General features: G+C 37.7%; 6 protein-coding genes and 1 non-coding gene across 11 annotated transcripts; all 7 read right to left on the bottom strand.

Annotated features, from left to right (window-relative positions):
* Positions 1–3,366: 3,366 nt before the first annotated feature.
* On the bottom strand, positions 3,367–7,123 carry LOC137745082 (26S proteasome regulatory subunit 6A homolog). Its single transcript, XM_068484956.2, has 10 exons — positions 6,902–7,123; positions 6,526–6,642; positions 5,858–5,965; positions 5,452–5,643; positions 5,160–5,351; positions 4,697–4,815; positions 4,511–4,598; positions 4,227–4,346; positions 3,999–4,139; positions 3,367–3,659 (listed from the first exon to the last, which is right to left on the bottom strand). The coding sequence occupies exons 1-10, from the start codon at positions 7,016–7,018 to the stop codon at positions 3,582–3,584; spliced, it is 1,272 nt and encodes a 423-aa protein (XP_068341057.1). The 5' UTR covers positions 7,019–7,123; the 3' UTR covers positions 3,367–3,581.
* Positions 7,124–8,321: 1,198 nt separating this feature from the next.
* Positions 8,322–10,380, bottom strand: LOC137746106 (uncharacterized). 4 transcript variants are annotated; one of them, XM_088681002.1, is made up of 3 exons: positions 10,188–10,380; positions 9,940–10,056; positions 8,322–9,075 (listed from the first exon to the last, which is right to left on the bottom strand). In XM_088681002.1, the coding sequence occupies exon 3, from the start codon at positions 8,966–8,968 to the stop codon at positions 8,537–8,539; it is 432 nt and encodes a 143-aa protein (XP_088537128.1). In that variant the 5' UTR covers positions 8,969–9,075; positions 9,940–10,056; positions 10,188–10,380; the 3' UTR covers positions 8,322–8,536. The 4 variants fall into 4 exon arrangements, with proteins under 4 accessions (XP_088537128.1, XP_068342274.2, XP_088537129.1 ...); XM_068486173.2 differs by lacking the exon at positions 9,940–10,056 and having other exon boundaries at positions 10,188–10,379; XM_088681003.1 differs by lacking the exon at positions 9,940–10,056 and having other exon boundaries at positions 10,283–10,370.
* LOC137746372 (small nucleolar RNA snoR127) lies at positions 9,182–9,354 on the bottom strand. Its single transcript, XR_011069842.2, has one exon. It is a non-coding gene; the product is annotated as a small nucleolar RNA snoR127 (small nucleolar RNA).
* A 726-nt stretch (positions 10,381–11,106) lies between the features above and the next one.
* Positions 11,107–15,246, bottom strand: LOC137745087 (F-actin-capping protein subunit alpha). Its single transcript, XM_068484960.2, has 10 exons — positions 14,925–15,246; positions 14,688–14,803; positions 14,447–14,536; positions 13,844–13,908; positions 13,197–13,358; positions 12,888–12,966; positions 12,697–12,774; positions 11,879–11,953; positions 11,758–11,793; positions 11,107–11,542 (listed from the first exon to the last, which is right to left on the bottom strand). Exons 1-10 carry the CDS (start codon positions 15,028–15,030, stop codon positions 11,435–11,437), a joined length of 915 nt encoding a protein of 304 aa, XP_068341061.2. The 5' UTR covers positions 15,031–15,246; the 3' UTR covers positions 11,107–11,434.
* Positions 15,247–15,692: 446 nt separating this feature from the next.
* Positions 15,693–16,917, bottom strand: LOC137744810 (F-box/kelch-repeat protein At3g06240-like). Its single transcript, XM_068484611.2, has one exon. It carries the CDS (start codon positions 16,874–16,876, stop codon positions 15,710–15,712), a length of 1,167 nt encoding a protein of 388 aa, XP_068340712.2. The 5' UTR covers positions 16,877–16,917; the 3' UTR covers positions 15,693–15,709.
* Positions 16,918–17,647: 730 nt separating this feature from the next.
* LOC137745827 (uncharacterized) lies at positions 17,648–20,817 on the bottom strand. Its single transcript, XM_068485844.2, has 7 exons — positions 20,393–20,817; positions 19,826–19,944; positions 19,664–19,729; positions 19,362–19,559; positions 18,929–19,047; positions 18,615–18,720; positions 17,648–18,349 (listed from the first exon to the last, which is right to left on the bottom strand). The coding sequence occupies exons 1-7, from the start codon at positions 20,619–20,621 to the stop codon at positions 17,798–17,800; spliced, it is 1,389 nt and encodes a 462-aa protein (XP_068341945.2). The 5' UTR covers positions 20,622–20,817; the 3' UTR covers positions 17,648–17,797.
* A 355-nt stretch (positions 20,818–21,172) lies between these two features.
* On the bottom strand, positions 21,173–23,161 carry LOC148692188 (uncharacterized). 2 transcript variants are annotated; one of them, XM_088681037.1, is made up of 3 exons: positions 23,023–23,161; positions 22,229–22,516; positions 21,173–21,671 (listed from the first exon to the last, which is right to left on the bottom strand). In XM_088681037.1, the coding sequence occupies exons 2-3, from the start codon at positions 22,479–22,481 to the stop codon at positions 21,634–21,636; spliced, it is 291 nt and encodes a 96-aa protein (XP_088537163.1). In that variant the 5' UTR covers positions 22,482–22,516; positions 23,023–23,161; the 3' UTR covers positions 21,173–21,633. The 2 variants fall into 2 exon arrangements, with proteins under 2 accessions (XP_088537163.1, XP_088537164.1); XM_088681038.1 differs by having other exon boundaries at positions 22,229–22,552; positions 23,023–23,151.
* Between the last annotated feature and the right edge of the window lie 694 nt (positions 23,162–23,855).

Raw genomic sequence — 23,855 nt, 5'->3', positions numbered from 1 at the left:
CTGAATTGTTGAAGAGAGAAAAAGAAATCCGGCTTATTGATTTGATCGAAATAACTATTAAAGATCACATAATTTAAAATGAATGTTTTGATATTCGAATGCGTCGACTCTGAAGAAATACAACTCAACTTTTTTCTTGCATGCTTTTTACAACTCATTCACAATCAATGCATTGCCTAAAATGTACATTTTCTTGTTGAAAAAACTTCCGTGTGAGTTTGTGCAGGTGGTGTGCACTATGTTTGATGAATGTATTATTTTTGGTATATTAGGATTTGATGCATGCACTTCACAAATTGTATAAATATGCACACGCATGCATAATATTTGATGCTATTCTGTCACCCTTATGACTTTATACATTGCACATGCATAATGTTTATACTCACGCCTTTCGAATCATCACAAATTTACTGAAAAAATTTAAAAATCTCACGTTAAAAAATTGAAATACAATATACAAGAAATGATTGTATTTTTAATATTATAAGACTTTTTATGATAAAATTCTTGCATGTTCCGTTATGTGCACGTAATATAAGATGAAAGTTGACAATCAATGTAAGTACGATTAGCAGTGGGTCATTGAATTGTTTCTCTAAAATATTGACAAAATCTAATACTTGTAACCTTTTTAAAGGTTAGGTGATGATCTTTCATAATATTTGGTTGCGTGACGTTTTTTAAAATAAATTCTCTTACAGTGAAGAAGGGTTTGCTTTTCCATTTGTAACGTTTTTAAAGGTTAGGTGATGATCTTTCATGTTTATACTGAGTTGATAAGAATTTTTTTTTTTTTTAACAACGATATTTATTTATATTAAGAGATGAGGGGTGGGCTAAGCCTTACAATGAGTTAACAATAATATTGTTCAAGTTTACCTTTGGCGAGAATCGAACATAAGATTTCTCACTTACAAGTGAAGAAGAATATCATTAGATCGTAATTTTAAGTAGCAAGTTGATAAGAAATTAATTAAAATCTCAATGAATTTTGCAATAAAAAGAAAAACAATGGAAACCTTGAAATTAAATTGGTGATGCCTATAAAATGCGTAAATCTAAGTAAGAATTTGGTTAAACTACCAGATAGTGATCTAGTAGTCGGAAACAAATTTTAACTCGTATTTCATATGACACATTATGAATTTGATCTTGGCGTGTGTTAATCACACGAAGGTGATCAAAGAAATGCTTTTATGAGTCTTCTGAATCCTATAAAAGTAGACTACTATAACGAAACCATTAATTAATCCTCATTCTAAAAGACAAAAAAAAATGTAAAAATTTGGTTAAAAGTTGGTACTGATGCTTCATCTTAAACCTTTTCCAAGGTTAATGAAATAATAAACAATTGAGGTAGCTGGCAGATACAGCTAGCTAGCTCAAGTATTATATATATATATATATATATATATATATCTCCTAAACTTAACTTAATGTTGACATTGTGTTACTTGCTTGCATCGATAAACCCTGCAATTGCCAAGTGGATGATTTGTCATAGCACGCGTTACCTAAATTGCTCAGAAAACAACACGCGTTGTGCATCATGCCAGGACATAGGAAACCCTAATTACAAATCATAATGCTGCTGTTGCCTCTGCACTAATATATATATACACACACACAAATATTATATTGTCATCAGTCCTATCATTGCAACCCCGACTGTTCTTGTTCTTATCTGTCTCCATCAACTTGTCAAGATCTGTGCTACCCAACTATATTCAACCAAATTGTCATCTCTGTCAAAAAAAAATAAAAAATAAAAAATAAAAAAATGTAAAAGTAAAGTTTCAGTGTATTTAGTCAGCAAACTATATTTTCAAACAAATTTGGTCGGAATTTATAAAAGCATTACAAATTATTTATTTGATATAATTAATTGATGAAATAATCTTGATTTTTATTGTTTTGTGCTGAAATGATTTTTATATGGTGAAGACACTAAAACGGATATGTGTAGGCATGAGTAATTTTTCATGAATTGCATACGGTTCTAACTTGTAGTATCTAAATCTTCATATACAATAATGTATAAACTTAACCGTTGTTTCTGTTTTAATTTATTTCGTCTGGTTATCAAAACTTAAAAACTAAAAATAAAGAAGTGTATGAAAATCTTCCCTCAAACCACTCTTACCATCCTAGCCAAAATACTGAAGTTACCTGGGGGACTGCAGCCCCATGATCTGTGGCTCAAGATGAGGACCACCACTTATCATATCATGGAAATGCTCCAGTGAACGGCTGTGATCAATCTACATGAGCACACGAGGGGCCCAGATAAGGACGTCATCTGATCCAATGCAACAGTTTATGAACATTTCCCTGACACTCAGAATCTTGGAACCCTTCTCGATGTCAGTCAATTTGACTCCTGATCGTACCAAGTTTACCATCTCCAGTCAAGGGTTAAAGTCACATTTGGTCTTAAAATTGACTAAATTAATTGAGAACGGATCCTTTCAGGAGCCAAGCAACCAGAGTTTTTTCATCAAACAATATGAGCCGTTGATTGATGTGTAAATCAAATCAGGGTTATCGGTTATGTGTGATAGATTAGGAAAATAAATTAATAAAAACCGTTGGATTCAATTTATGCGACCCATATTGTTTGATAAGAAGATTCTGGCTGTTTAGCTCTGGAGAGGATCCATTCTCAAATTAATCTTCAATCAAAAGAATTAGCTACGTTTAGCTTAGGGTAGGCAAAATGTAGCTCCAGGTTAAATTAAGTTCGGCCCAAAAAGTAATAAAATATGAAGAAAAATAAAGCCCTATGTGATTGAAGTTGAAATTTTTTAACATAAAGTAGTCTAAAATATTAATTTTGAAAGACCAACGTCATATTCAGTTAACGGCTACATGCCATATTTGCCCTAAAATTGACAAAATCAATCTCCAACCGAAGAAGAATCGGACTAAAATAATCAGACTAAGTTTGGTCCTAGGGCAATGCTATGTACATACCCAACTCTTTGAATACATAGTATACTATGTATACTTGAATCATCAATAGGAAAGGACTTGATTTTCTTTGTGAGTAGGTTATATATGATAACAAAGAGCAATGGATTCATCCCAAACCTTAAGGCTCTTATGCCAATCCCTTCTCTCATGGGAGTTGCCTGGAAATGGTATATCATGAAACACCTCCTCACCCATATCAAACGAAAGGACGGCATCGATTCTCCTTTCATCGTTTCCTCGTAGATCAAATGCAGACCAATATCAAATTCCCTTCAAGTTGGTAGCCAAATCCCACGTCGGTTGTTCTTGCTGTTACTGCATCATCATCGCGATACAGGAGACGGAAAGGAAGACGAGGCTAGGGAAGAAGCTTGATACCGGGAGAGAGAGTCGAGAAAAAAGGATGTAACATCTTTTCACTAAATTTCAAGTAATCACTGCTGAACGCCTTGGTGCAGTGGCCTATCCGTTACTTGATACAGATAGGAAAAAAAAATGTAGAAATACGACGACTCAAAATACAAATTATACAAGTCTGTCGACGAAAAATGAGAAACAAATTACAGATGGTCGATTTTCTGATGGAAAACTTGCCGTGATTCAATCTAGGCATAATAATTGAGGCTGGCTTTTTTCTTTGCCTGAACTTGGATAATGCCCTCGTTAAAGTCCTCGTGGTTCACCTGGAGTAGAATCAAAACAAATACTCAAGATTAGTACACTTCCTACAGCATTTCTAAGCATACACACAACGTTAACTAGTAGACTGAGCTAAAATCGTCTACGGAAGTGATTTTCAAACTCCTATTTCCTTCCCCTGCACTCTATTTTTCTCCTAGTTTGTTTTTATTTGTTCACAAACGATATTATATACAGTAGGGGGCTGGGGGATTGAGCTAAGCCTCACAATGGGCTAGCAATAATATGAAATTAAAGGGACAGAAACAACCGGAGTGCAAAAGGAGAAAACGGGAGTGAAAACCCTTTTTGAGTATGAACAGTTTATAGAGAGAGAGAAGCACCTCTGTGGCATCACGACGAAGGGCAAGCATGCCTGCCTCTACACATACAGCTTTTAGCTGTGCCCCGTTGAAGTCATCGGTTGAGCGAGCTAATTCTTCGAAATTGACATCCGGATGAACATTCATCTTTCTTGAGTGAATCTACAAAATTAAGAAAAAAATATTAACAGATTAGAATGTTGTAGTGCAAAAGTAATCACAAAACCCATGCAATTGTAAGAGACAAACCTGCAAAATTCGAGCTCTTGCTTCTTCAGTGGGATGTGGAAACTCAATTTTTCGATCCAACCTACCAGAACGCATAAGAGCAGGGTCGAGGATGTCAGCTCGATTGGTTGCTGCTATCACCTGCATTTAAGACAATAAAGTTGGTTATGTCAGCACGATTGGTTGTTGCTATCACCTGCATTTAAGATTCCAACCAAGTAATGAAACTGGAACATCTACTATGTATTTCCAAATCCATCATAGTTGCAGGAAAAGCAAAAAGACTTGCAGACAAGGAAACGAACCTTAATTCGATCATCGCTACTAAAGCCATCAAGCTGATTAAGCAACTCAAGCATTGTACGCTGCACCTCCCTATCTCCACTCACTTCACTGTAACCATAAATGAGAGGATATATTTCAATCAAGAAAGAGTGCAATGATCAAATTGGATATCCACAATGAAATTGAATTCAAGAAGTACAGCATACCTATCAAACCGCTTTGTGCCAATTGCATCAATTTCATCTATGAAAATGATGCAGGGGGATTTCTCTTTTGCGAGCTGAAAGGCATCACGGACAAGTTTTGCTCCATCCCCAATGAACATCTACATCCATTCCAAGTACAATTACTTTATTAAGGATGCAGTTATAAATCTTAAGTTACAATCATTGAGCATATTTATACATAGAAAGCTTGTTAATACAGAGACTATTTTCTCTCCCAAAAAGGATCAGTTCCTCCTAATCAGAAACAGGTGGAACAACTAATTTAAATCAACGAACCCCAAAGTTTACAAACAAATTTATTATGTCAAAATTAAGAGAGTGCGTTAGAGCAATTCTCAAAATCATTAGAAAAACACCTACTCATGCTCAAATTGTACATACATTCTTAATTGAAAGAAAAAAAAAATGGTATCAGTAATAATCAAATCGAATTATGCTATACCTGGACCAGTTGCGGACCAGCTAATTTCAGAAAAGTGGCATTTGTCTGCGCAGCACAAGCCCGAGCCATCAAAGTTTTACCAGTTCCCGGAGGTCCATACAATAGCACTCCCTTTGGTGGACGAACCCCCAATTTCTGAAAACGCTCCTTGTGGGTCATGGGTAAAACAATTGCCTCAACTAGTTCTTGAATCTGTTGCATTAAAAACAAATTAGGGTACTAAATCCAAGTGTTTGGTATCTAAGAACAACCATGAATGCCTCAAAGAGCATGTCCAAAGTATGAAACTTGCCTGCTTCTCCAGCCCTCCAATGTCATTGTAGTCTTCAGTTGGCTTTTCATCAACCTCCATAGCCTTCACCCGAGAATCATACTCAGACGGCAGAGTATCCAAGATCAGGTAACTATCTTTGTTCACACCAACAAGATCCCCAGGTTTCAAGTTATCAGGATCAACAAGCCCAACAACTGGCAGAAAGATAGTCTGCAGTAAAGCAAAACCCCATAATTTGGCTTTTGAATAATGCATCAAATATGATTCTCACACTAGTCTCTTTTAGCCGTAGACACATATATGATATATATCACAAAATTAAAATTCGTGAATATAAAAGAAAAGCAACGATGCAGATAACCGTAGTCATTTGCTTTGCTGGTGATATAAGAGAATGAGTGCATAGCATTAGTTGCTGGCTTACCTGGCGAGTAGATGTTTTTAACACAACACATTTTCCCTTTCTTTGGGAGTCAAGATCAATATTTGCACCATCCTCCTCGGCCTCATCTTCTGGGTTCATTTCAAGAATCTGAATGAGACAAAATAGAAAAAGCCAATAAGAGCATAAGGCTAACAGAACAACTAAGTCCACACACCATCAACAACTAAAGTTCTCAATATCGTCTATTGACATTAATAAAACATAGCGACAGAGTAACTACTAACAATCTAAATCACTCTTTGTAGACTCATCATATTACTAAAATTAGAAAATAAGGGTTCCCCATAAATAGGTGTGTTGTTTAAATGGCAAGCATAAGGAGCCAAGTCCTCCAATTCAACGCACTTTAGTAACAGTCATCATCAGTACTTCTGTTTCTGAGATATTAAGGCAGGGTGACTCCCTTATCAAACTTGCTTGCACCACAAACTCTGAACTCAAACAAGGCAAAACCCAAACTATAATACAAGATCTTACGCTAATTTCGATTCTCATATTCAGCAAATTTTATTTTTCACTAAAGAGAGTTACTTTACTGACCTCAACTTCACTCTAACAAAACGAAATCAATACTTTTCTCCAAAATTTTGTTTATGCAATGGACTTTTCGATCGAAAACAATTAAGAATACATGAAAACACACATACCTCAACAATGTTGCCCACCAAGTAAGGCAACTGCTTATTGAGCTTAATCTTTTCCTGATTCTCCTTAATCTTCTCCTTGTACGAGTCCAGTTCCAAATTCGTTCTTGACATTTCTTCCTTCAATCCCACAAACAAAAATCAGAAAAAACACAAACATTCACATATTAAAATCCCAAATCCCCAAAATTCCGAAAAACCCACACACTAACAAAGGCATCAAATAACGTACAGAACTAAAAATTCAAAATTTCCCAAGCAAATCAATCCGAACCTCAAATCACAAATAAACCCTATAATTAAAATCAAGTCTCTCTTCCCAATTGTGCGCCGATTAGTAGTACGCAACCATAAACTGCGTAAGAGAAAAAGAAGGGACCTTAAGTATTCGGATCTCGTTGTCAAGAAGACGAGTGGCTCTGACGATGTCTTCGGTGGTCATCGCGGCGAGCTGATCATCTTCAAAGGTCGTGTCTTCTACCATGACGTTCGCCATCGGATTCCGTTTAGTCCTACTTTTTCTTCTCAGAAACCAACAGTTTTCAGCTGCAGGAGTGCTGGTGGAACGAAGAATGCTTCTCTGCTTGTTCTTAAAGAAAGGTTCTTGAGAAAAAAGAAAGGTTTTTGTTTATGTAATGTTGGGCTTCAAAAGCTGTTGGGCCCGGCCCAAAACAAGAAGAGATTGATGAAGCAATGGGATCGAAGTCGGAACGAAGATGGTTTTTTTTTTTTTTTTTTTTTTTTTTTTTTTAATGTATCGATATTTTTATACTAAGGGAGGGGGAGTTCGGCTAAGCCATATAATGGACAACATAATTTGATATCGAATTCCCCATCCACAAGATTCGAATCTAAGATCTCTTACTTCCAAGTGAAGAAAAATACTACTAGACCGAGTACTGAGTGACCGGAATCAAGATGATTGAATTCAAGAAATTGATTAATTTATAGTGTGGTTAGTCCTTGTTAGGCCTCAGGAAACCTGATAAATTTTAGTACGATTCCACTGCTTCATAATTCTAATCCTAGTCCGGTTCAAAAACAAGACAAATAATGCAATTGTGCGATACAGCAAACTAAAATACTCAGATAGCTTTGAAGAGTTGATCCCCCCGTGGAGGGGGAAGACACCAAACGGTGGGAACATATTTCAATCGAAATACTTATTTAGAGCATCTTTAATGGTGTAGGCAAAAAAAGTAGGCAAAATTATACTATAATGGTTGACGTGACAAGTTGTCTACGCAATTGTCTCGTAAAAAAAGTGTCACATCGATGAAATACAAAAACCAAGTAGGCAAATTTTCATCTTTAACATTTACTTTTATCCTTTAATTTTGTTTTCTTCCTCTACATGAAATATTTTATTATAAATAGAGACGTGAGACCCCATTTGCCTATAATGTTGAAAGCAGACAATATTGCCTACTTTGTAGGTATAGGGAAACTTTGTCTACTGAATTGACTACACCATTGGAGCAAGTTTTTGCTTACGTAACTCATCACGATGGGTTTGACTACCTATTTGCCTACTTCATTAAAGATGCTCTAAGTAGCTCAGGCTCCATCACCGATCAATAACTCTAATGCCACTTGATGTTCAATTTTGTTGTTTTTTTCTTTAAACTAGAGATGTACGGGACGAGGAAATCATAATCGAACTTGAGACCTCGAGTGCAAGGAAAAATTAGCTCTTAACCCAGCTAGAAACTCCTTGCATCAAAAGTGAGTGTAAGACGAAAAAATTGAGGGGTGGTAATAAAAACGTTAAAAAGGAAACGAAAAATCACGGTGCTTAGTTGTTTGCTTGAAATTTCATCTGTATTCACAGAAACTTCATTTCAGATAGTGCAGATTAATATTGTTTCTGTTAGAGAAGGACAACGAGTTCTAATATTTTCAGCAGTTTCACATCAGCACATCAAAACGATAACTCTTATACTTTTTTCGTTAATACAAGTGAACCCGAAGGGAATCAATGTGACTACGCTCGCGCCAACTTCATCTTCCTGGATCAGTATTTGGGTGGAAATATACGAGAATGTGGGGAAATCACAGCCTCCTGAATGTACTTCTTGGGATTGTTAGGGTCAGGAGCCCAACGAATCTCACTCAAATTTGGGGTCTCAACGTACTCCATCATAAATTCCCCAACCTTCTCAATTTTGCCTCTCTTGCCAGCCCTGAGCAAAAGGTTGTTCCTGCAGTAAGAGAATATGCCATTGCTCAACTCCACGATGTCCCCAGGCTCGAAGGCGTCACACTCGTTCCCCCACAGCTGGAAGTGAACCGCCGCTGTTTCGTCCGCCACCAGCGCCAAGCACGTCTTGTTTTGGGCTTGTGATAAAGTAGTAGTTGTAGTCTTGACGATGCCTTTGTCCAAAAGTATGAACCTCGTGTTTATGTTGTTCTGTGCTGCTGGCACTATGTCCTTCAGTGGCACCATCTCTCAAACAACGCTCAAAGCTTTTGAATCTTCAACGCGTCAACTTCTGCCTCGTTTCAAAGAGCAGATCCGATGGCTATGGTGATGGCGACAAGCTCTAGTTCAGACTGCACGACCGATAGATACAGTTGTTTTAAGCACTTAAACTGGCAAAAGGAAAACTAAAAAACATTGAACACAAAACAAACAGAATACAAAGAAAGAGAGGAAAATTCTGGTCAGCAGGGAACCCTATCTCTATTGTATCATCAGGTAGACACGCTTCTACGAAAGGCAAATTCATCGAAAACCTTGCCAAGTCTATAGACGAGACTGGTAAAGTGCTTCGGAAAAATTGCCTCATGGAGCACATCGACATATGATTTGGCTAATTTGCATCATCCCAGAGAAAGAAATCACGCATACACAAAAAGACATAAATTCAAACCAGTACATGTACACAAAAGTAGGGAAAGTCAAAACTGGATCAAACATAAATGACACTCAAAGAAGATACCGAAGGAAACATTTTATCGATGAATAGTATTGTAAAGAACGAAACTATGAGGAATACCAAATACCTCATCAGGGACAAAAACACCACTTGAATGTACTCCTACGAATGTAACTCCAGCATTCTCCAGAAACTATCTCCATCCAACATTATCATCTATCTACCCTAAAGTACAACCACTAATTGTAAGACATAAAAACCTTGTTCTACAGCACAAATAAGACTACCAATCCGCCAACTAAACCGTAATCCCCTGTGGTTTTCGCTTCTTGACGAAAACCTTGCAGTAAAACTGAATGCTAGTTAATTGCTACATATAAATGTGTATATGTATATACGATGAATCTTGTTCTGAAATCTATATGATGTATAACTAAACTCAGCTAAACCAATCAGTCATCAAGTATATTCCTTTACCATTTCCTAATTTGATTGTATATTGTATTTATCTGTAGTGCTCCAAAACAATGAAATGCACCTGATTTCTCTTTTCCCCCTACATTTTCTCAGCAACCAAACATAAATTGACAGAAAGATCTTGACTTTACTAACCACACGACGGCCCTGCACTAATTTAAGCAGAGAAAAATGGAAGCTGCAATCAAACCAACAAAACAGCTACTACAGTATCAGAACAAATACGACGAAAGTTTCAAAATTTGAGTGAGAATATAGAGAATCAAATACAAAACCCTAACCCTAAAATCAGAGCAAATACTCGCATACCAATTTCTACGCCATAAAGTGAGAAAGGCTAGGAAATGCAAACTGCCCTGCAACCCAATCGTCATCCACCACCATTCATCAGAGAGAATACTCACAGGGGAAGTTTATGAACGAGAAAAGCTTTGCGGCGAGAAATTGTTTTCAAATGCTCACTAACAACTAATAAGTGATGATTTTATAGAGAGCTGGTTTGCGTCCAGGAAAATAACGGATTGACATTATGTTTCAATAAAATAATGAAATGTATAAGTTTTTTTCAAACATATCATTGTTCTAATAGATTGAGACACCACGTGACAGTAAACTCATTTTATGTAAGTTGTTCTCTTAAAAGAGAGGAGAAAAACTTCTTATAAATTATGAGATACTGCTCAATGTGTCTAGATACGACTCGATAATTACTTAACGAGAAAAACTTGAGTAATGACATTGGATTATATAATTCGTAAGGCACCTCTCACAACTATAAACTCTTGCATTATGCTCCCACCGACCCATGCTAGTGTCATTTTGTGTGAGAGCTTCCATATGAAATTTTTGTCCTTCTCGAGCAGTAGACTATGCGCTTATTTGGAAATACTTTTAAAATGATTAGTACTTTCAAAATAACTGAAAACGATTTTGATAAAATTGATTTTTGGTTCCAAAAACATTTTTAAGTGCTTAGATATGTGATATGGTCCTTCTTGTAGGTAGCACTTAAAGTGCTTTTCAAAATCCACTTGAATTTTTACTAAGAATTGCATTCCATGTGAGAATCGTGACTACGTGAACTTGAATATATATTATGTTAGATTTTGTGATGTGATTTGTGCAGCTTTTATCCGTTTTAGTTTTTCCTTTTCATGCTGTTGCTTTAACAGTCCTATCGAGATTCTTGTACACATCTTTGATGTACCGTTGAAACAAACATCTTCGATTTGATAAAAAGAAGCCAAGGCACAAATTAAGCCACTCTTCATAACACATACAAATACAAACTCCGCAACGTCGTCCACAGTGACAAGTTTATAAGACAATGAGAAACAGCCACAACCCTTTTACTATACACAACATAAACAGCGATTATATTACAGTGCACCAAAACTGAGGGAGAGAAGCTCCAATGGCGGAGACCTGATTCAGAATGGAAACGAGCAAAGGGGAAGAACCACAGAAAGTCGACCCCAAGTACAAGTGGCATACTCAAGCTATGGGTCACATGGGAAGAAACTCTTGGCTGAACACCTTCGGTTGAATGAGTGAATTCACTTTCCGATCCCAAGTTCTTTTGTAATGTCTCTTGTCAAGCTAAACTGCAAGGTATTCTGCCACGGAAATAGGGTGCGTGTAACTGGAAGCTTTCTTCGAAGATCCTGTATCACATTCATTAAGTTTTGAAGGTTAGTACTGGAATCAAGAATAATAATAATAATTCAACAAAGTGAAAAACTGGATTGGGTTCAGGTTAAGCATAGTAAAGAAACAATTTTCTTCTGCAAATGTGTTTCATGTTTATATTGAACATGTTCGAATATGTTGAACTGTACAAATACACAAAAGTTCAATTCTCGATGGAAGTCAATAGTACCTTAAAAGTGGTATCGGGCAAATTTGAATAAGATGCCTGCAGAAGTAAATTTGTTAGTGAAGAGCTCAGAAAGTGAAAAAAAACATCAGCTATTAACTAGAGAAATTGATGTATTTTGAACCTCAAGAGATGCTAAGTACTCCGTCTCATGTTGACGAATAATATTGCTAATGGCAATCGCACTATCTTCAGAGGACTGCAACAAATGTGAATCATAGGCAATGTTAAGATACCAAAAACAAGAAAGTTCAAACAGCCACAGGAAATGTTTTATCGATAATGTATCATTAGCATGACACAGGAACTCGTAAGATTCAACTATAGCCCTTCTGTTTCTAAACACAAAAAGTGTCAGATAACTAAGAATATCACACCGAAAACTTAGCTAACCAATACATAAACTTTTTACTATTTACCAACTTTAGCTATGCCTACTAGAAAAAAAAAGGTCATATGTGCCTATGTTCACATGTTATGATTAATACCCTCATTTTTAAAGTTTATGTAGAAAGTTATACTAAAATCAATATATTAAGGCCTCGTTTGATAGAAAAGATTGGCTTAGATAAGACTATTCACTATATTAAAGGTATTTTAAAGAAAGAAATGAATGACAAATTCCTTATTTTGTTCAAGTTGAAGGTTACTTATGAAGAATAGTTGTCCCTTTTAATCCTACCATTTTTGTGAGCATTAGGAGGGGAATCTTTTCTTCATGAGTAACCTTCAACTTGGACAAAGTAAGGAATTTGTCATCCATTTCTTCCTTTAAAATGCCTTCAATATAGTGAAAAGTCCTACCCCAGCCAATCCTCTCTATCAAACGCGGCCTAAGGGTCTAAATAAGAGAAGGTACAATGATCTTGCATGATAGATCATCCTATGCAATACCAAAATAAAAATGATAATAAATGGAGATAGTCCTATCGTAACATCAACCTGAAAAGTTGTTGTATCTTTGCATTCATGCTTGGCATCTAACTGCACATTGCCCTCCTCGAAATAGTGGGCACCCACCTGAAAGAATGTGAAGAACAGGAGGACATGGATGAGAAACAGTTACTTCTTGATTAGGTTCTTATATTATGAACTCAATGCTCCATAATGAATGCGGAGTACATAAGAAATACCTGCAGTTTGCCTTTTAATTCCAGCATTTGTATTTCATCTTTGAACTCAATGCTCCATACAGAACGCCAACTACCGTTGCTATGCAACATGAAAAATTAACTTATATCACAAGATGCCCACATAAAAAGAGGCAAGAAAAAGAAAATCAACTTTTTCTTCTTTTAAGCAGCTAAGAAAGGACCCGGTATAATAACAGGACAGGTTTTTGGATGGTATATACACTATATATACATCTGTTCCAACTGAAATACAATGCTCAGGAGCAATAAACAAGCTCGTGGGTAGGGCACAAAACTAACTTCACATACCAGAAATTTTGTGGGCTATGTCTAGCAGCTGATATCACCACTACAAGCTCAAAGTCAAATCCTGGGCCCTCCACATCTTTACCATTGCCACAGTACACTGAGCAGACTCCCTTTGGATAAGCTTCACCAACATATCTAAGTATTTCTGCATCCAAAGCACACCTGAAAGGAAAGAATATTGACTTATACACAAGGCCCCCACACAAGCCCCACAAACTCCCACAGACACAAACACACAAATGTATGCATTGCACATATATAAAACAACCGTAATTCTACTTGTGTGGTGCTTCCGCAAGCTGCCAATGATTTTCTGTCTTGTATGGTTCCTAAACGAGCATCCTCAAAAGATAACTAGACGAGAAGTGACACGTTTATTTCATCGTTCTCTCTCGGCCATTATGGAAAGGGCATTCTTAAATATCAACATTCTGTAGTAAAGTAAATACTGGTTTGTTACATTAAAACTAACAGATAAAGTAAATCCTACAGGGCTGAAAAGTCTACTCAAGAGAAGCTAATGTGAAACTTTTCCCGTGTGACACTTAAAACCCCTAATATTAAGCCAAATATCTTGGAGCAAGCAAATGCTCATTTCAGTAGGAGTGAAAAAACGTATGCAAAGTTTCATGGCAAATAAGGCATACCGAAAGTCCTCAACATATGCAGATGGAAGTTCCTCATCCAGTGCAGGTCTCACCTCTGTACAAACCTGAACCAATTTTAGCACATTTTAATGAAATAATTGGTAACAAATTAACAATTTAAATGAAAATGCTAATAAAGGGTAACAATCAAGGAAAATAACAGGCATGCTGCACGCACGTCATTTCATACATGCATGGACAAGTCCAGATGGTGAATGACTGAGAAAAATAGGATACATGAAAAGAATGCACTCATGTGCTTGCCCATCAATTGTCTCAAAATATCGTAATGGAACAAATGCACGGATGCTTGATTTCTATCATCAGCGTGTTCCCCGTAAAGAAGATCAGCCTAGTCCCTTTTCAAGGTTCATGCTTTGCTAATACTTAATTACCATTATCCTAGAAAGGGTCTCGTAGCTCAGTTGGTCAAGAGTGTTCACCCTCGCACCCGAGGTTCCCCAGTTCAATTCGACCCTCCCCTACTATAGTTTGTATCAACAATTACCAATCTTCTAAAAATAAAATAAAAGAAACTCTCTTCTTCACCACCATTTTCGGTATCATCGGATTCATATAGTAGAAGAAAAATAAAGCACTTGCCTGTTTGATGTGGTCAACTACAGCAACTTGAGCTGTTCTGGGATCAATGAACTCGGTCTCAGCGAGCTCACCATATGATGTAACTATAACCTGCTCACACAAACAGAAGCAAAACCCCATACATTGTCAGATTCCAGAACAAAAAGTACAACAAGAAGCAATGAAAGTTTGCAAATTTCACAATTGGGAACCCGAGAAATTAATCGAAATGCCGATATTTCGTCAGAAACAGAATACTTACGTCTCCGATTCGGCCCGGCATTTCGATAGAAATCAAGTGGGATTTGTTGTACAGTGGGAACGCCTCCGACGCAGCCTCCTTGTACAAAACGTCGTCGTTGATGACCGCCTTCACATCTGCCAACCCAGAAGATGAAATCAAATACAGATTGTGATTCGCGCGATCGATCAAAATTTGAAATTTTACGAAATTCTAACTTGGAGAAAAATGTGAAGTTTTTGGGGTGAAAGGTGAGACCTTTGGCGACGAATTGGATTTCGCCGGGAGGAGAGTTGAGGAGGAACCACCTTGCTATCTCCTTCTTCTGCTTCTCGCTTAGCTCTGCTTCTTCTTCGTCCGCCATTTTTCTGTTTTCACTCTCTCTCTCTCCTCTGAGATTTTAATGGGAAATGAACTGGTGTACAGGGGGAAACGTGATTTCCGCGAAGCACGAAGAACTGGATGGATCTTAGCCGTTCGTTTTAACGGGCCCTACATAAATTGAAAGTCAAGATTTGATAGAACCGGAACGCACCGCAGAGGATAGCGTTTGAGGTGTGCTCTGTGAAGGTTCGCTTGTGGGGCTTTGGGAGGTGTGAGGTGGTGACTGTGAGTCCGAACCGACTTTGAGAGGTGGGGATGGGTTTGTAACCACTAAAACTTGGTGGGGTCAATGATTCATATGATCTGGTCCGTCCGATCATTAGACCTTATCAAGATAAATGGCCAATAAAGCAATGTTAAATTTTTTTTTAACTTTTACATGTGGCAATCGATCAATTTCGTTTATTTGCATATAATGCATTATTAATCTGAAATACAAATTTATGTATAAGTCTTGAATCATGAGGTCTGATTTCCTATCTTGTTCGACTACCCATTAAGATTTTCACTCTGTCATAATTTACTTTCTACCTAAACTTTCGTTATCCATGTCGAGTTATGTGGTTGAGATTTCAATTACCAATACAGGTCCAAAAGTCTAGTTACGATGAGTTGCATTTGAATTGATAGTTTTAAGAATAAAACAGAAGAATGAGCTCTCATTTAACTGAAACGAGACTATAAACATACACAAACGCTTGGAAACGTTCTAAAAACACACCACTAACAGGAAGCTCCTTAAGCATCTTGGTATCGAAATTGTGGGAAACTACACGTCCATCTGCGGCAACCATAACAAGTTCGTCACTGTTCCAAAACGTCAATGGCATTCCAAATCCTGCAACCGGTACGATGGTCAAGTGTTTCGTCCAAGAACCCTCCAAATCATTCATTTCCCATATACCGATCGATTTACGAATCCCGCTTTCTATCTGAAAAGAAAAAAGAGCGACAGATCCATTCCACACTGCAAGGCTTCCGTAACATTCTTTTGTATCCTGTAAACTTTCCGGCGCGGGTATGTCACAAAATAATTCGTCATCCATGTCGAACGAAAGGATGACCTTCTTGTTTTCGTCTAGGGTTTGCTTGTCCAGCTCTATGGCAAACCAATAGTAAAAACCCTTGAAGTACATTTGGGATGAAGGAGACCAAATCACACTGCTAGGTATATCAACTTTGATCTCTCTCCAAGAGTTAGAACTCATGGTGTATACTTCTGCCATGTGAGGGTGAAACAAAATCCAAAAACCCTCGAAATGCATTGCGATTCTAACGACTTTGTAATCTTTCGCTTTGCGATCGTAGCCAAATCCCACTGCGATTCCTGTGGACTGCAATATGTTTATTTTTTTCGGAGGAGGTAGACGAAGGCACGACTTGGGAAGAAGCTTCGATTCCTTCAGAGCCGGATTGCATAGAAAAACATTCTCGGAGTAATCAGTTAAGCAAATAATTCCGTGACAGTGGCCTGCGATGTCTAAAAACTCATGCCTTAGCCCTAGAGAAATTGGAACTTTGAGGTTGAGATCTTGAAGGTAATAGACATCACTGTTGTTGTCGTTGCAAAGATCTATAAGTGACAGCAAAATTTTCGTCGAGCCATTGTCTGTATCGTTGAGGACGTAACGCTTGAAAAGGATGCATGTGGAGGATTGGAAACTGTTGTCGATGGATTTGGAGAGGTGCACGTCCACAAAGCTAGGGTTGTTGATGAACTTGTACCACGACTTGCGGACGCATCTGAATCGCATCAGAGATTTCGGAGGCAGCCATGACAAGATCTGCAGCACCATTGCTTCTGGCATTTCGCAAAACCCTGCCATTTTCTGCTCCTCTCCTCTCTATCCATTCATAACAAGCATTGTAATTACTTACTGTGAAATGAAACAAAATGGATCGTAGCAACGTGATAATAAAACAACAGACAAAGATCTAAAAACCCGAAAAAAGCAATTACCTTGTTTGTTTCACGTGGATTCGAGATTGCATTCAGATGTTCTTTCGATGCTGCGAAATGAAGGTGATTGCTTGTAGTGAGGAAGTCAGCTGGTTTGTTGCAAGAAATGAAATTTTGCGGAAGAAGAAAAACTAAATATAGTAATTAGTGGTTTAAAATACCTACTCAGTGAGAGAAAGAAACATGAGTTGTTTTAGGTTGAACGTGAAGAAAGGAACCATATGCTTCTCTAATTTTTATTTTAACTAGATTTTATTTGAAATATATTTTTTGAAGATGAGAATTTGAAATTAAGCGTCTAAAGTTAACTGATGTAACTTACATCTACTTTTGTTTATGCTATATTTAATCGGTTGGACAAATTCTTTTCTTCTCTGCATGTCTCTGCTAATTTCCAACCTTACTGAAAATCTTAAAAAATAATAATAATAATAATAATTGTCCAATCTAAATGCAATATATTGACAAACAATCCCATTGAAACATAACGGGCAACCCCAAGCCAAAAGGCTTTTCCTTTTGCGAGGGCGGGTGAGACGCTATTGTACGCAACCGTACTCTTACTTTGCAAAGAGGTGATTTCCACGACCTAAACCCGTGACCTTTTATTAGAATTTTTATGTCAAACAGATGAATATCACGGAAAATGGAGGTCAAGTAAAATTATCATAGAATCTTCCGTCTATACATTAAAATAAAAGGAAAAATCTCAACCAAAATTTCAGTTCATATATGATGAACACCAAAATTTTAATTTACATAAGCCTCTGCTAGATTTATGTTAGAACTAATTCCATTGTGGTAATACATTGGCCTCCAAGTGTCGTCTCCACGCTTTCAAGGGGACAACCCCTCTACTGCTCGGAGAGGGTTCTTCGGCTCTACGGTTCATAAATATGCCTCTGGCTGCGAAACCCATAAATTCACTCTGGTCCATGAAACTACGCATCCGTGATGCAATGCCGCCTTCACGAGAGAAACCCACTCTGTAACTCCAATCAGCAGACCTGGGTTCTTCTGTACAGGGAGGAGCAGCTAGTTGGATCTCAGTTTCTTGCACCAGTGAACTGTCATCTTCGGAATATGTAAGGTTCCCCATTCCGAATGATTCCCAATCAACCTGCTGCAGAATCACTGTAGCTCGGTCTGTGTCATGCGCAGGAAGATTTTGTGACTGAGTCACTTGAGCCAACTTGTCAACCTGGACTTTCAGTCCGCGTAGTCTATGACCAATCCTTGAAGATACTGCATCATACAACTTTCCTCTTGATACATGCTTAGATCCTTCAGAATTCAACAAATCATCAAAGTAGATTGGATCGCCAATAACCACAGTCACCTACATTTTCCAAAAACAGTAAGCCGGATTATATATTATAAAAGAACAAAACACCGCATAAAGTGTGAAAGGCATCATGGACTGTAATGATAAATACAACAATCAAATCCTACTGCAGACAAGACCGGGTAAGAAGGTCTATCTGCCCACTCATATGGTTGCTACAGTATCAAAACTATCTAACTGCAAGGATTACACCCCATCAGAAGGACATTGAGCCGCTCAAAACTGAACATGTATTGACAGTAGCAAGTATTGCACTTACTGTATTGCCAATCCTTGGGATGCTAGCACCGATAGGCATGATGTCCTGCATCCCACTATGCACAAATGGAACAACCATGGGTATATTGTCGGCATCAAGGACCAACCTGCCAAGTAAGAATATGCATTAGTTACCAAAAAGTGTTTCAATGTAAGAATATGCATTAGTTACCAAAAAGTGTTTCAATGAAAAGAACACTACTCTCTTTATTGAAAAAGCTTTACAGACAAAAGCATGGGTACCTCTCCACAACCAAATATAAATCATTTAGCAAAAGTGTATCTTTCAACAAAAGGGAGGGATCAGACCCTCACCTCCCAACACCTCTCTTGGAAGACCCAATGGTTTTTCCACCATCTCGAGAACGACTACCTTCTGGGAAGATGTGAACCCAACCACCTTGATTCAATTTTGAAATAGCCAAGTCCATTCCCTGAATCAATAAAGCATAAAGATGAGAAAGTGGCGTGGTTATCACACTGTCATAGCTTTCAGACCTTCTGTAGACCCAAGGTACATAAGAAATGTTCAAAACAAGTAAGGATAGAGCATCCTATCTTTTAATTTATCATATTATGACAAGAAAAAGACCCATTCTAGAAACAGGCGAAAAGAAGAATATAAACATCAAAGCACTACTTACATGCTGCAGATGTTTGGTTTTATTTGCAATTATACAAGTCGTAATAGCACTACTAACAAACTACCCAACACTTTCAACACTTAGTGACATATTTAAAAGATTACCTTTTGATAAATCCCATCACCACGAGAAACTGGCAGGACTTTGACAGATTGGAAAAATGCTGAAGTTACGGGATTTGAAAAACAACGATCAGATGCGCAAAGTGTCCACCTCAAGTTCTGAGCATCCAGAAGAACATGTCGAGGAAGCAATGCGGAGAGAACAAGCGGATCATCCATAGAAGCAACATGATTGCTCACCTGAAATGAGAACAGATTAAAAAGCAGCCATAATTACCAACGGGAAATCAGAAATAGTGTCGATGCATTAAGTTTTAGACACAAATAGGATGACAGGGCTATACCGTTATAAGAGGCTTTCCTTTGGGTCTGTGTAGCACGGCATCATGTAACTTTTCTACACCATACACCTATGACACCCGAAAACCCATATTATTCTTGCAACCCTCATAATATAAATCGAAAAACATCTTGGGGTACTATCAATTCCACACAATCTCACCTACCTGAACTTGATTCAATCCATTCATAAAAACATGACAAACATTGCCAATGACCGGAACAGCCACAGCTTGAAGCATGCGTAGAAGGATTGATTCTTCTTCAGCATTGAATTCCTTACCCACTGCAGGCACCAAAAATCCCCCTTTTACTACAGTCTTCTCCGAAAAACCGGCACAAATTCTCACACGGGTAGATTATAAAAGCACAAACTAATCAACTACGCCTAAAAACATTTGCAACTTCTTCGAGCTCAAAGATTTTCAGTTCACTAACGAAAAAAAAATAGAAATGTATTAAAATTTCGTAACGAAATGCAAGCCAATACTGATACAAGCTCGAAATTTTCCTCAAGCTGCAACTTTTAATTTGACTAATTTGAAACATAACTAATCTTGCCACTTATGTTAGCTAATTAACAATTTTTAAAAGACAGACAACGTTTTAACAAATAGAATTAAGAAATTGAAATTCCTTCACAGAAACAAATCAATCAAATTTTCAATCAATCGAAAACGAAAAAAAAAAAGAATAAAAGTTAATTAATTTAAGGAATGAGAGGAGGAAAGGACCTCGTTTGCGATAGAAGGCGGTGGAGGAAGGGAGGGAGTCACGGCGGAAGTCGCGAAAGCGCTGCAGCCAGCGCTGGAACGTGGAGGAGAAGTAACCTTCGTTGGAAAAAATGGGGTGGTGACGGAGGCGGCGATCCACCTCCACCCTGAACCGCTGCCTGAGCCGGAGCTGTACGGATAGTGCCTTGCTCTTCCATAAATCGCCACGCTCAACCCTCACAGCAGCCATTACAATCCACACACGCACGCAGAATGAATTGCAGAGATTGAATTAGAAATCGACGAGAACGAGAGAGAGAGAGAGAGAGAGAGAGAGAGAGAGAGAGAGAGAGTAAATAGAGTTAGGAAAGCAGCATGCGGCAAAGCTTGTTTTGTGTTTGGATTGTACGATGTGGCCGGGTGCGCAGTACGCACCTAAACTATCCATTAGCCCAAAAATTTCTCTCCAAGTCTAAATAAAATAGGTTTTTTTATTTATTTGTTTTTAACAAAAAAAAAAATTATTAGCAAGAGACGATTGTCTTGGTGAATAAGATATTTATTTTTAATTTAACGTGTTTTGAATTCAAACTCTAAGATTGCTTTTAAATGAACGATAGGTGCTCTAAGCAAATGTATTAGGCTAGTTAATCGCGGATAAATTAAAGTAATTTAGAATAACGGCTTATTAATCCTAACATAAACTCACTCACTCACGCCAATTTAGTAATTTTGAAACGACAGTTATCATTGAGAATTGTATTGATGCATATTTATAATCAATCAAATAATGTGGGAAGATTTTGAACTCAAAATCACTTAATCAAATTGAGATTGTGTTGCCAGATCAACTAGTACATGAGCGAAGGCTTACAGAATCATAGCCCAAAACATGGCACAAACTCACACACGGCTTTCCGCCTAGTGCTTGGGGGTGTACAGCATCAAACTAACCTAAGACTCGGCCCATTTCAGGCCCAAGTATATTGCCCCTCGGTTCATTCAACGTTATATAAATCTGAATCATTGTATGCAGAACATTGTGTAAAAGAAACCGCAAGAAGATGTGAGAACAACATCGTATGCTCATTAGCATGACACAAAATTGGCGAGCAAACATCAGCCGATCAGCGTAGAAGCCGAATTTCGATGTCTTTACAGCCTATGACTCGTTAAGCAAGTTCAGAAAGAGAAAAGAGGCACAGAAAGAAGGTGGGACATTTTTAATGCCGTCACATTCACAATTCCATCTATATCTAAGGCTATTTTTTGTCAAACTCCCATAGGACGCCTCCATCCTCTGCAACACCGAAGCAGGAACATATTAGCATAAGCTCTATAAACGAAATGAAATGATTAGAAACCAAATGACGAAACTGAAAACAATCAGAAATGTATAAGCCGGTTCAGAACAACCAAGATTAGCCAAAACTGATAGCACAGATCAAAAGAGATCGAACGTGTTGGTATATACAACAAAAAAATGCTTGCACATGTCTTAGTAATGTATTACAACAAACAATGCCGTGAATGTCAGCAGTCTGATCACATATTTCTTACTTTAACATCGTTCGTGATTTCCTAATGTTCAGACGTCCAATATAAACCAAGAACCCGTAAGTGCATAATTCCGCATGATGCAAAAGGCTCAAAGATACAGTGTCTAATGTTATCGTTGCAGCTAACCAAAAGCCTTACTAAACTTACAAAGGTGGATGTCATAGTTGTCTTGACCAGACCAGAACTTGTGATCACTATGCAGAACACGAGGCGTTCAATCCTACACTTGTTTTCGGCCCTAGAGGTCGAACCCCTACCTTAAGGAAAGAAAACCAACATCGGAATTACAGGGCATACCTCTAACTTTCTTGTTTATCCAGACCTCCAACAGCATGCCAGCACCAATTCCACCAGCAATGCACGCTCCAAAAAATGCAATGTTATAGGGTAGGGATCTTCGAGGGAGAAAATAGCAATCCGGAATCTGCCTAATCTTCCTGGGAAGCCGCTTCTTAATCCCCGGTTTAACACCGGGCTCCTTCTGCATGTCATTGCCAACAGCTTTCCAATCCACCCCTTTGAACGGGTCCCTTGGCTCTTCGGAGGCCATGACTGTAAACTAGCTCACTTTAGAGCTTGCACAACCTTGAATTTGAACGTCGTACGCCAACCAAAAAAACACTGGTAAATTAGAAATCCACTAGAAAATTAACCACAAAATATGAAAGAAATGAAAAAGTTTAAAACTTAATCAACTGCATCAATGCCTAATCCCACTTATCATCGGCCAAAGCCATAAACAAAACATTTCTTCAATCCATAATATCATCCAATGCTTTCTAAAAAATATGCAGAAAAAATCTTAAATTTGGAAATTTCACCAAAAAAAGGAAATTATTGGAGCAAATAAATAGACAATAATCCCAAAATCAAGCCCTAGAACACCAAATACTGCATCACAATTAAACAAATCGGAAAAATAAAAAAAGAGCACCCGAGTAAGGAAAAACGAAAATTTCCCAAATCAAAGTCGTGGGTCTATGCATTTCAAGATCACAGCAATAAAAAAAATGTCACTCACCTAATTCAAAGTGCAAGTTTGTGTTTGGTAGCTTAGAAAATTGAGAGAGAAGAGAAGGTTAACTAATTACCTCGAAAATTAAATCTTGCCGACGAAACACTAAACAGATTTCGATCAGGTGACTGGAGATTTTTGATGTGTTTGGTGGCTAGGAAAGTGCAAAAATGGGCGAGAAAAATGGTGGACTGGTGAATCCGAATAAACCCCTATGGGCTTTTTCTCCTTTTTTATGCCGGGGTTTAGGCTGGGAGTCCGGATAGAACCCGACCCGACCCGTGTTGTTGGATTACATGACTTTCCGACGGTGAAATGTAATTTAATTTGAATTACAACGTATTTGGATGTGACTGTGAAATGAAAACAACTTATATGAAACGAATTCATTATTATATGACATTTCAATTCAATAATAAAATTTATATGTTGAGAAACTTACATATGTCATTGTTTTATTTAAATAAACCGCGGTGAACTCATTTCATGTAAATTTTTCTCTCGTGAAAGAGGCTGAAAATCACTTCTAAAACTTTTAGCCAAAAATTAAAAGTGTTCTTCATGAAAATAAAACATTTCACTTCGCTATCGAAGAGTGATTGTTGCATGACTTCTAAATTTTATACAAACAAAATCTGGAACTTGCACTTTTAAAATTTAGCATTTGCTTTAAGCGGACACGAGGGCGAGGCAAGAGTTGAATTCTCGTTACTTGCACAACGGTAAAATGCTGCACTTTTAAGGGATTTCTTACTACACAAGCAAGTAAACCAAAAGCGTTGAAACCAGGGTACTATTGAAATGCTTGAAAATGGTACTACTCCAACAGTGGCAAATTCGGGTTGCATGCCTTGCAATCTGCCACTGAAAGAAACCAAAGCAATCTCTTGCGTAAACTCGGATCTTACT

Source organism: Pyrus communis, chromosome 12 (genome assembly GCF_041283825.1).
Source record: "Pyrus communis isolate YQ-2024b chromosome 12, ASM4128382v1, whole genome shotgun sequence".
NCBI lineage: Eukaryota > Viridiplantae > Streptophyta > Magnoliopsida > Rosales > Rosaceae > Pyrus > Pyrus communis.
This window is presented reverse-complemented; position numbering and strand designations above follow the sequence as displayed.